Below are 12734 nucleotides of genomic sequence, written 5' to 3'. Positions count from 1 at the left end.
TGCACACTTGGCTTCATTCTCCCAGGATTGATACAAACACAGAGCTGCAACAACATGTATAGTACGACGCCTCAGACAAAGCCAAACAGTCCTTTCAAAACCACAAATGTGTCTAGCCATCAATCACTTACACAAATCGTTTCCAGAAAGACAGCACATATAAGAGTACACAGCGGCTATTAGTTTCCACACACATACTTTACTAAGCTAGCTCTACGCTTGCATCAGTGAGTCAGGAATAAAAGATTGAGGAGCAAGGACAGGAAGCTAGGGAGTGAGTGCTGCAGGGGGGAGTGTAAACACAAACAAAAGCACACACCAGCTACCCACAGACCAACATCAAGGCACAGAGCTTTGCAGTAGACTGGGTCTTCCTAACAAGACAGCGAAGGGATAAAGAAACAACATGTAAATTTCACAAGCACAGATTGCCATGTCGAAACAGAGAGGTTTTTAGATGTTAACTGCTTGTAATGTAATGCACTGTAAGAGTTCACTGACCCAACCCAGATTTAAAGATGGGGGGAGCTACGACAAGCTAAGTGTAATTGTTACCTGCTACCACCTCAACTAGGACCACCTTTGACAGCAAAAATGACAAAATACATACTTCTTTCTTCACAGTATAGTCCGGCAAGCCTTGGTAACTGTACCACAAAGCTCCTGATGTTTTTTGAGCACCATGCCTTTGTTCCAATCGCTCATTCCTCTGGGATCCCGTTAGTCTATAAAGTTCCCCCATGGATTCGACAAAAGTTATTTTCCTTTCCAAACAAAACCCATTATTCTGAAAGCCCAATGGTCTAAAATGCTAAGTGAAACCAAATGAAGCCAAAGTGCTCCAACAATACACTCTACCTGCATTTTTAGCTCTCTGCTCTGACCTTGTTGAAGAATTGGCACACCTACCTGCATTTTATACTTAAATTCCCAAACCCCTTATCATTGAAACTGACTGCCTAACCAACCCAACTGGACATTTTGGGGCTTCGCCATTTTAAACTTAAATAATAACATTACTAAATAAGTAGAAGTGGACTTTAGGTAAGTATTTTTGTGTGTAGGTCTGTATACTAGGCTTTTGCATCTGACATCACAACATCACCCCGCCACAGCCCAGACGGCAAAACAGACATGGTATTTACAGGATGTCAGTGCTTAATTAATACTCTTTTCACAAATTCCCTTCAGTAATGGAACAAGGAAAGCTTGAAAGCTACTAATATTGACATAAGATACCTTCAAATTATTCAATGAAGTATAAAAATGTAATTTGTAATAAGGCCCCAAATAGACTGAATAGCATGTAGTATTTGCAAGGATAGCTGCATAGGCAGTGAGGCTTTTGTAAACTTAAAGTCCCTGTAAGATGCTGAAAAAAAATCTATATTTTAGGTTTGTTGTATGACAGCCCACTGTGTTATGAACCACAAAGTCAAATTTCAGTCATGAAAAAAATCTCTAATTTTATAAAACTAATCTTCAAAATCATGAAAAACGAGAGCAATACCTGCTCTAGCATGGTGTGGGTGTATTGGTTGAATGAGACGAAGCCGCACCCACTCAAAACAAATACCATCCTCTTAAATTTAGAAAACGAAATGCTACAACCTAAATGGAGGTATCATCTGTCTGCTATGCTGCTATGTTACAAGTCTCTTTATCAAGACACCAGAGAAACAATCACATTTATTATGCTCAGTTTCATTTTCTCATTCTGTATTCAACTCATCAGGTATTCCTAATATCTTATTTTTGGAGTTATGTAAAGTTATGTTTCTCTCCTGTTAGAGATGTGGTTGTTGTTAGGTTGCTGCTGATAAGCAATCCCTTTCCTGACTTGCATTCAAAAATAAAAGTCTTCAATGAAAATTAGCATTGGAGGCTTTTACTGTGACGGACTTGGGAGGAATGGACTAGAAATAGTCAATCATCGGATAATTTACTAAACATCAGTGTCGTGATGCTAACAGACATAAGAGATTGAACTGTGGCTGCTTGGAAAGAGGCAGTCACAGTCCGCTTCTTTTAATCATCACTGAACTCTGGCTAGAGTCCAGTTGGGGGTTAAATTTACTGTTTTCTGGCACAAATCTCTCCATTATGACACTTTTGATGACCAGTAGGCCACCGTGGCTGATAGACTTTGGAAATTTACCACACAATGAACAAAAATACAGTATACAGCTGGCTGATAACTTTCAATGAAGGCAGTGACATCATCTAACAAAGACTGCACTGAGATAAACTACTTTGTAATTTTATATCATTGTAGCGTTAGGAGGGTGGGGTAATTCCCAATAGTGGTGATGTCACAGGCTGCTATATTTGCCCTGCCCAATTTAAACCAAGTCAGGAAAGAGATGAAAAACGTAATAACAGTCTAAATCCAAAATTCAGTCAGGCTTAGATCTCAGAGTTTTCACATGTTTACATTATTCCAACATATTGAGTGTGTCAAGACACAAATTCTGGATTTCACTTAACAGGACCTTTAAATCGCCACATGGAGGCATGGTTTAAATCTTTTGGAGATTTTAAAAACAGACTGCAACTTATATACTGGGGAGACTTTTATACCAGGTTTTATGGTAAATAATTAAACGCTAAATCATTAGAAATCATGCTAGGCAAAAAACATTCTGGTCAGAGGAGGTAACAGCTACTCAACAGTTACCGTAATGCAAGCCCAGCTACATCTGTTTGTTTTGCAGACAGCTGCTATATACTTCTATATTATATTCTTTACTTCTATTTTTCTATATCATGTTCAGATATTCACCTGTGTTCTTTATCAGTGTGCTTCAGGTTTAACCGACAGCATGCTTGGCATCTTGTCTGTCCCGAGTCATATTATAATAATTAGCCTATTTATTGCTGTAAAAGTGCCATCTATGCACATAATAGAGCTTTCTGTGTATTTCTGCTTGTGTGAAAATGGACACAGATGTGAGCCCAATATATAGTTGCAGCATTGAGATAGACAAATTGTAGTTATGCTCTTGAGCTCTGACTTTTTGAAAAGTCAAGATGCATAACTGAAATCTGCAAGCTGTGATGTTGGCTGCTACTGTTTCTTGTTGTTTCAAGAGTTATTCATATGCTTCAGCTGCTGGTGTGCTTTTGTGGTGTATTGCATGGCAGTTAAGAGAAAAAAGCAGCACTAAATATTGATCATATATCTTGGACAATATTGTGCACTCTGACTGTTTAGGGACAGCCGTTTTGGAAGCTATCAGCTGCATCTGGCAACCCCGTCCCTATCCGTATCAAATCACTGCCTGTGTACAGAGAAATGTCTCTCAGCACTGGCCCTTGCAAGTCTCTGTCTTCCTGAGAGCCCTTGAGGTGACTCACCTCATCTGACAGAGTCACTGACATTTGTGGTAATGAGCTAACTCTATTATGTAACTCTTGTTACTTTAATGACTCTAAAACAAACCTTGAACATAATTGACTCCTAAAATTTACATTAGCCTCTTGTTGATACCAGTACTTCCATAGTCCATCGTAGAGAGTTACATCATAGAAGTCATGTATTCGCACACTGCATATTTGACACCATTTTATCCCATTTTGTGTTAGTTTTAAGATGACTGAGCTTTATAAATACACATTCAAATAAGTTTAAAAAAAATGCCTTGTTTTATCAATTCTTGTGTTCCTTATATCTATCTTACCTATAGTCCCAGGTGGACATGGCATCCTGGTCACCATCCCTTGCTTGGTCTTGGGCCAAGAGATGTCCATCATCACCAAAGGGTTGCAGTACTCCACCCTAATATTTGGAAGTTTGGAGGAAGGTGGCAACCCATCGTCGTCATCCTCTGGAACCAAACCCTCCACCACCGTCTGGACTGGGGTTGCCACTGTGGTGGTTGTTCGTGGCCATGGGGCCATTGAAGTTGTCGTAGCAGGCATCCTGGTCGTGGTAGTCCTGCCTGTCGTGGTTGTCAGTGTAACAGTGGTGGGTCGGGTGGTCGTCCTTGTTGTCATTGTGGTTGTGTCCATGTAGACCATAATAGAAGAGGAGGTTTCTGGTGAAGGAGAGAGGACAACGATTAGCATACCGATTGTAGCAAAAATTCAGAATCTGGACGGCAGGAAGTCATTCTTTTTTTTCTTTTGTAATCCACAAGAGAGACTTATTTTGTTCAGTGGAAGCACTCTTGTCATACATTTTACCATTTTATTGCAAAATGGATAAACAGCTTTACTTGGTAGAGAAGGTTCTGCTCAAAAGATGCTCCCTGGGTTTGTCAAAGAAACATGCTTTGACTTTCTAGGGAGTGCAAAGCTAGAACTCCTCATATAGATAGATTCATGACAATGCATATTGAATACACTAAAATTAGTTTGAAACCAATTAATCCACAGTACCATGAATCTGAATATGATGCAACAAGCTTTATGCTATAAAGGAGGAGGCTGGGGTGGAGGAGGTTAAGCTTTGCCAGCAGCAGTGTGGTTGCATCAACATTAATGTGAGCAGGGATTAGTGTCAAGAGAAAGAGCTGTGATTGGCTGTGCGAACTGGGAGGCACTAATAAGGATCAGTTGACCGTCAACTGATCATGGCTACCGTGTCATGCTGAGCGTATGCTTATGCATTTAATTGCTGAGACAGCACAGGGTTCTTTCCCCCTCCTTTCTATTTGTCAGTTTAAAAGAAGACAGTTCAGTTGAGATCACCTTGAACTGGCAGGTGTCTTCAGCCTGGGTATTCTTGGTGTCTTGTATTGGACCCCCACTGGCTAAGCTATTAAACTCCCACCCCACAAATACATGCTTACATCTGTGAAGTCTAAATAGAGCTGTTGACGAGGGCACATCTCTGTGAGTCAATAACAGGGCTGTTGGAGGTACATGCTATTTCTGGGTCAGCTGGGACAAACTGGGATACCTATTTCCTGGATGCATCCTCCCTGCGGTTACCCTACAGGAGGTTCTTGCTAATGACGTTGTTTACCTGAGCTGCAGGGGACGAGGCCTGTCATAATGCTAACACTCACACATCACACCAAGATGCATCAAACTATAGCCTTTTTCTCCCCTGTTAAATTCACGTGGACCTCTGTGACTTGGCATCATCAATCACACGATCCACTCATTCCTCATATTCTTTCCCCTGTGCCCCTGATTGAGAAAAAGTGGCCTTAAATTAATTTAGCTGCAGGCTTTTATGAATCCGTTGACTTGGGTTTATTCACAAAGGGTCAGACGACATAAAAGGAGGTCATACTTCCTGGTTTATCTTCATTAAATCAGGAAAAAAGCACTTTCCCTGCAACTGCATCCTATGGAGTATTTGTATTGCTTTTCTCATTGCTTTTTGCATTAGGATTCTTCAATATGCTATACTGACATTTTTATAAGTCGTGATCTTATTTCTGTGTGGCTTCCAAGAAGGCAAACCCTTTAAATGAGTTCCTTTGTTACAAACACACCCAATCTGCAGCCTTTGCAAAAATGCAATTTGAGACAGGCGTTGTTTCAACCTAATGTGAAGATACAATCAAAATGACAGAAGTGACAAATGGTCCCAATCTCTTCTTGAAAGGGGGAGCAAAACAAAATTTAATGAGGGTCGATTTTAGGTTGACAGGTGTAATGGACGTCACACTTTCAGGGAGAGCTTAGATAACAGACATCACGGCTGAAATCCAGTTCACAGAGTTTCAATTTGCAATCGGACCCGTTCTCTGAATGGCGAATTTTCAAAGCGGTGAAATAAGACGGCATAAATTAGTGCCAGTGTTTGGGAATCGCACAGATGCCAGGGGGGCTGTAATGACACAGAGCAGACTACTATCAGCAGTCAATGCATTCAACGCTTAACAGCATTCAACGACAGCCAAGGTTGATTAAATAGGTTGCTGCCGCAGCAAGACTTCCAAGTTGATTGAGTACTTGTTTTCTCTCTCTAACAAAAGGCTTTGTTGTGTTTTTAAGATCCGCAGGTACCGTGGACACTCCTGTGGAGGCACTCCATCAATGAGGTGGAACTATTACACAAATCTAATTGAATTGCAATGTGAACTAAAGGCACACAGTGCCTTATTCCCTCTCAAATGGCTGGTAAAACAGGATGTAGAGCTCCACAATTTTGTTCACAGATAGCAAACAACAAACAAGCAAAGCACGCAGGAGTAAATGTTAAAAGACAAACAAAAGAGCGTGGAAAATATGCCTTAAACTGGCAGCTATTTACTCCATCATTGACCAGAAAAATCTGACACTACCACCCATCAACAGGGCCTTAAAAACCTCATGAATACTCAAGTAGCCACAAAGATATCATCCCATTTACATTCTATAACCACAGTAAGACATCATCATTAATCTGCGGCTGCAGGACGCCAAATCCTTCATCTGCAATGATCGTGTCCTTCAACAGCAATGATCGTGTTAATATGAAGAAGAAATATCTCCAAGGACACAAGTCTATTCATTATAGTATATATGATCTAGCTGATAAATGCATGTGTGTTTGAGCTGAAGTCAAACAGGTGCCACTGACTTCAGGTAAAAGGAGAAGGCATTGATTTAAATCAGCTGTTGGTAGCGGTTAAGGAGGCCATTAGAGCACCACATGGAAATCAGATCACGGGAATTCATAGCACATATTAAGGTTCGTAAAGGTCACAGTGCACTAAGATAAGCTAGTGGCTTGAAAGGTACAAATGGGCTCATTAGAAGAAGGAAATGATTGTAGTGGTCAGAATGGCTCAAATAGGAGGGAAGAGTTCTGCTGAGGGAGTTTGTTGCTTGCCCTAAATACTGACTGATATGAGTATGTAAACCACATCTTTCAAGTCAGTATTTAGTAGGAGCACCTTTGACTGTAATCTCAGCACTGATTATGTGTGGCTAGCTCTAAATCAGGCTTGCACATCTGGACACTGCAATTTCACTCCATTCTTCTTTGCAAAACTGCTCACGCTCTGGCAGGTTGCACAGGGATCAGGTGTGAACAGCCCTTTTCAACTCCAGCCACAGATTCTCTATTAGGCTGAGGTCTGGGTTTTGACTCGAGCACTCCAGAACATTCACCCTGTTGTCTTTAACCAACTCCTGTGTAGCTTTTGCTGTATGCTACTTGCTAGAAAATACATTTTCTCTAAAGCTACAGTTCTCTTGCAGACTGGGTCGGCTGTCGAGAAGCTTCCCCACAGCATGATGCTGCCACCACTGTGCTTCACAGTTTGTTTGTGGTGATGTCCACCAAACACGGTGTTTTGTCTCCTGCATGTCTTTTGGCAAACTGGTGAAGAACCCAGGCAACAGTTGTTGTATGCAGTTCTTGACTGGACTCCAAGGGATGTTCAGTGCCTTGGATTTTTTTGTATCCATCCCCTGACTTATACTTTTCAATAACCTTTTCTCTAAATTGCTTGGAGTGTTCTTTTGTCTTCATGGTGTAAAGGTAGCCAGGAATACTGATTAACCAGTGACTGGACCTTCGAGACACAGGTGTCTTTATACTTCAATCTCTTGGACACATTCACTGCACTCAGGTGATCCACATTTCACAAATCATGAAAATATTAGCACCAATTGAAAGAGGACATGCAGTTTCTTTTACCCTGTGCAATGCAGTCAAATGCCAAGTTTGAGAACCCATTAAATTAAAATAGGACAAGCTGTAAATTTGAAAGAAATGAGACACTGTATTTATTAAAAAAACACACAAGTATTGTCAGTAAAATAAAAATATCTATCCTTCAGGTAAACTATTGTGAGCAGACATTAGCAGACAAAATACTGCCTTTTATTGCCTGTTATCTCTTCCCTGACAGATATTATTCTGTTTTTCATAACATTTGTGGACTCAGTTTTATATTTCTTCGTCCCAGTCTGACATGGTTTACTTTAATGATAACAATAAGTAAAATGTCCACTTCCTAATTTCAACGAAAAAGAAATGAATTAAGTTTACCAATCCTCTATTAAAAAATAATGAGTTAACATATCATCCTCTTAATGTTTGAGGTAATCTAACATTACTGGGAAAAATGGCTTGAGGAAATCGCCATAGCAGCAGGAGGTTAATTCAAAGTCACAAAGATCCATGACTAGAATGTAATTCCATGCTTCCAGTTGATCCCGTTGAGCACGGTGTTGAATTATTTTTCAACTCGCAGCATGTTAAATACGGCTGCAAAGACACACAGGAGACAGAGAGCAGGAGTTGAAAGGAGGAAAAAATGTCCTTGAGCAAACTTGTATATCTTTTCCATGAGATGAGCACAGGAAAAAAAAAACAGAAGCGGAAAGCAAGCAGCACACAGCAGCCACAGTCTGTCGGCACTATCGCCTTGGAGACAACACAAGGACATTTTGTTTTGCTTTGCCAGCTTTCCCTTTCTATCCAAAAGGATAAAGAGGAGGGGGAAAAAAACAAGGCTCAAGAGCACCGACGAGGTGAACAAGACTTTGGTATGCTTGGATGGTCTTGTATGTGACCTTACAATAAAATTTGAATGAGCGTTTTGTAAAAGGTTTAAAATAAAACAAACTTTACAACACATAAAACATGAAATTGTTCAACTGTTATTCAAAACTGTACTTGCCAGACGCTACCACTACAATATTATGTCCTGTTAGGCAAGAGACTGTCCTTGGGACATATTTTTGCCATTCTTTTTTTTTTTTTTTTTTTTTTTTTTTTTAATTTTCAAGCCATTTTGGCTGTGCTGAATGAATATTGATAAAATTTGCCGGAGGATATTCATTTTAAAAACTTGTTATAACTGTCGTCTCACTTCCTTAAATTAGCATACAATGGCTAAGCTACTCAAAAACCGACACATTTGCTCTTAAGGACAAAAAATGTTCCATTGAAAATGCCAATTTTTTAACCCCAAATTTATCTTAACATAAACTAATGCATTCCTTTATGTTATATTTCATTTTGGACTACTAGCTTTCAATTTTTAATGTTGATATTTATCCACCAGACAAAATAAATACTTGATATGTATATTTCAGGCTGAAGAAGTTTTAAAAGATTGACTTTCAAAAATAATATTTATCGCATTTTCACAGCTGATTTGAGAAAGCTGGCAATTTTGTCATAAGGACTTGGAGTGTGAGTTTCTTTTTTTTTAATTTGACACTGTAGAAAAATAATGATGTATCAAAATCAAAGTTGCTGATAATCAATAACCCCTCTCAGGCCTAGATAAAAATAACAGGATACTAAAGAATGTACTAGATTTATTTTCTGGAAATTGTTTTAAGTTTTTTCTTTTTTTTTTTTTTTCAAATGAAAAACTGTGGAGTTATGTAAACATACAGGCCTTTAAAGGGTTAAAAATCCCCAAAATATAATTAATATTTCATATATTATCAGGTTGAAGTAGTTTTAAAAGACTGACCCGTTTAAAGTTGAAAAAAATATTTATATACATTATTTTTACAGCCGTTTTTGGTAAGTGGACTTTTCGTCACCTTAGAGAGAAATGCATTCGGAAAGTCAAGGAAATCTTAGGAAAGCCTGTAGTTAACTTACCTAACCCTAACCCTATAACATTTTTTTGAGTCAGGAAAAAGACCAAATTCAGATGGGAAAGTTGTGATGGAGAGGAGTTCATTGTTAGCAAACAGGCAATTATCATTGCTAAACTAGTAAACATCAATGGATATTTCATTAACCCATAAATGAGCTAGTTATCTTTGTTTCCCAAGGAAAGAGATTAAAGTGAGACAAACACTCCAGCAATTAGCCTGCCCCTTGACTTTACGGACAGAGACAGAAGTTGGGGATTAAATTTACTGTTTTCTGGCACAAATCCGATTTTGGCATTCCCAATAGCGGCTGGTGATGTGGTGGGTCCCTATATTAAACCAGGAGGTGCACAACTTTCAAGTGTTCTAAATCCAGTAGATATGGATGGTGGCTAATGCTAGGCTAGCAGCGGAGAAAATGGATTAAGTAATGGATAAAAAAAATACTTAATATCAGAGTCAGTGACATTGATTTAATCTTTGAATACCCCACCTAAGTTCCTTCCCTGCAAGGAAAGCTTCCATATGGGATACAAATTTGTGGGTAGCGTCACTGGAATGGTGAAATGGAGAGCTTCCAGAGGAAAAAAAAGGTAACTATGATTTATGGTCCAAAGGTTATTTAACTTTTTATAACTTTGGTATCTTCATGTTGAATACAACAACATCGGTCTAAGAGGGTTAAGCAGTAGTGAGGTTACACCCACATGTAACCAGAGCCATGAGGGTCAAAGGCTAGCACTGCTAACGTTTGCTACTTACTACAGTATGTAAACCAACTACACACAGTTTAACAGCTGTGGTCCTGCCTAAAATAAACAGAGTTCAGTTTTGACTGTTGTCTGACCAAGGATAAGTCAAATAAACACAATTATATTTGTGTTAAATCAGATGGGACACTTTTCAACGGGAAACATCACTACTAAAAACTCAAAGGAAACTGTCTTTGGTACATTTGAGAATCAATGCATTTCAAAAGGAAGTAAGAAGTTGATTAAAAATGAACCAAACCAACAGAAAGCAGTCAGATATTTGGATTTTTGAAAACTTAGAAGCTTAGGGTAGGTGACTTTTTCATTCATAAAGAACAAGAGCAAACCTAGCGTTTCAGTCCCCACTCATCAATTACACTTTGCTACTATTACACCAACTTCCCCCACCCTCACCAAACATATGAAGTCTGTTTCTACCACACACAGAGCTTTGTGCTGCATTTCAAAGCATTAATTTCTAACTAATTAGCCTCTCTCTTTCTTTTCCTCTCTCAGTCTTTCTCTCTCTCTCTCCCAGGGCTCGTGGCTCCCACAATTAGATAAGCCCACTCTACTTCGCTCCTGGAGAGAGAGAAAAAAAAAATTAAAACAAGCTGCTGTGCTATTATGAAATGAATCCGGTTTATATGACTTGCCACTTCCCACACCGAGAGCAAGCGAGAAACTTCTGCAGACTCGAGATCAAAAGAGGTGGAAAAGGGCTTTCGGGGGGTAAAAATGAAATGAGCATCAGACGGAAAAGTCGCTCGTCCAACCTTGTGCTGAACCCAATTACTCCCTAATTTTAGCATTTGAACCTTTGTGCATGGTTACATTTTCAGTCGCACAGACTGTAGAGGAATATATTGGACAGTCTTTGTGTGATGTCACCCATTAACTTTGCACCCGCCTGTTTATAGCTTATGAAATTGGATTTCTGGGTGCTGGGACATGTATTTTTAGACTCTAAGTCCAAATCCATGCTCATGGCTGTGAGTGGATCAGAAATAAATTACAACCTTATACTTGTTTCATTTGGCTCTTTGATCTCAGGGTGCTGCTTCCACTTTGTAACTCAGTCCACTTTTTTAAAGTTAGGTTGGAAGTCAGAACTTCTTTTCAGTACATGTAGCCAAGGGGAAGTGAGTTTTTGGGGTAAAAACTAACTAGAATTTCATTAATGATGCCCCTTTGTCGTACCAGTGATACCACTCATGCTGACAGCTGGTAAAGACAAAGTGAAACAGACCATGGACCACATTAGAAACCAAAAGCAAGTGATACAAAATGCCATCATAGTAGGCTAAAAATGATAGAAAGCTAAAATATTGGGTTAATGGTGTGCTTTGGTGTGCCTGTGAATAGTTATAAAAAGGACTGAAATTAATATTGATGCCTTTTAATGACCTACAAAAGCAAATGAGATTATCATCATATGGATCAGCTATTTCCAGCTGGGCTCAAGACTGTGGGAGTCCCACTGTCCTTGGTTCAATATGTCCTGGATTGCATTGTAACCGCATGGTTGACTTGTTTTTTTGGGGGGGAGAGTTAAGAAATATATTGAATAAATGAAAGGTTATTTCAACAAATTCTACTCTCTAAGACGTTTTTATATGAAAGAATTTTTTTTTAAAAATAGTGCAGAAATGATAAAAATCCATTCATACCCTGAACAACCCTAAACGGGAGAGTCAACCAGCTGGTTGACCTGCATATCTGCATCTTGATCGGGTGATCTGAAAAATCCAACCTGACATGTTGCTAAATAAAGAGGCAGAAACACAATTTTACTAACAAATAATTTTTTTGCAAATGTATTTCTTAGTGTGGCAGTCAAAGGGTTAATAGTTGGCACATTGAATAAACTGTAATTGAAATCTGAATACAATGATTTGCAAATCCTTTTCAAACTGTAATCAATTGAAAAAAGCACAAAACTAAGATATTTAATACTCTAACTGTAAAATACGCATGCATTCTGAATGCAGTGCCTGAAACATGTTCCATAAAAGTTGGGACAGGGGCAAGAAAAGCCTCGGAAAGCTGTGAAATGCTAAAAAACACCTAAAACATTCCAAAGGTGAGTATCTTCAGGGATAGTAACATGACTGGTTCTAAAAGGACTCCTGATAGGCTCAGTGATTGACAATCAAGGTTAAGGGTGTCTATTCAATTAATGACTGCATGGATAAAAAACAGCTCATGAACAGTGTTTCTTAATACAACTGCAAGGAATTTAGACAGTTTAACATCTGCAGTCCATGATATCATGAAAAGATTCAGAGAATCTGGAAAAATCTCTGCATGTAAGGGCAAAACCAGCATTGAATGTCCATGACTTCCTAATCCTCAGGCAGCAATGCATTAAAGATCGCCATCATTCATATATCTAGGTGAAGACTTCACCATGCAAAGAGAAAGTCATGTAACAACAACATCCAAAACATTTGAAATGGACTGATCTAAAGT

The 12734-nt window shown here is 39.0% G+C and overlaps 1 protein-coding gene across 2 annotated transcripts in view; it reads right to left on the bottom strand.

Moving 5' to 3' along the window:
* Positions 1–12734, bottom strand: part of LOC121504417 (adhesion G protein-coupled receptor L3-like) — a 361289-nt gene that overhangs the window by 114853 nt on the left and 233702 nt on the right. For both annotated transcript variants that reach the window (XM_041779142.1, XM_041779143.1), the window contains one exon: positions 3681–4037. In XM_041779142.1, coding sequence (XP_041635076.1) covers positions 3681–4037 — 357 coding nt within the window. The remainder of the gene's footprint in view (positions 1–3680; positions 4038–12734) is intronic.

The sequence above is a fragment of the Cheilinus undulatus genome, linkage group 22 (genome assembly GCF_018320785.1).
Source record: "Cheilinus undulatus linkage group 22, ASM1832078v1, whole genome shotgun sequence".
NCBI lineage: Eukaryota > Metazoa > Chordata > Actinopteri > Labriformes > Labridae > Cheilinus > Cheilinus undulatus.
Note: the sequence above shows the minus strand (reverse complement) of the source record. Positions and strands in the feature narration are given on the sequence as shown.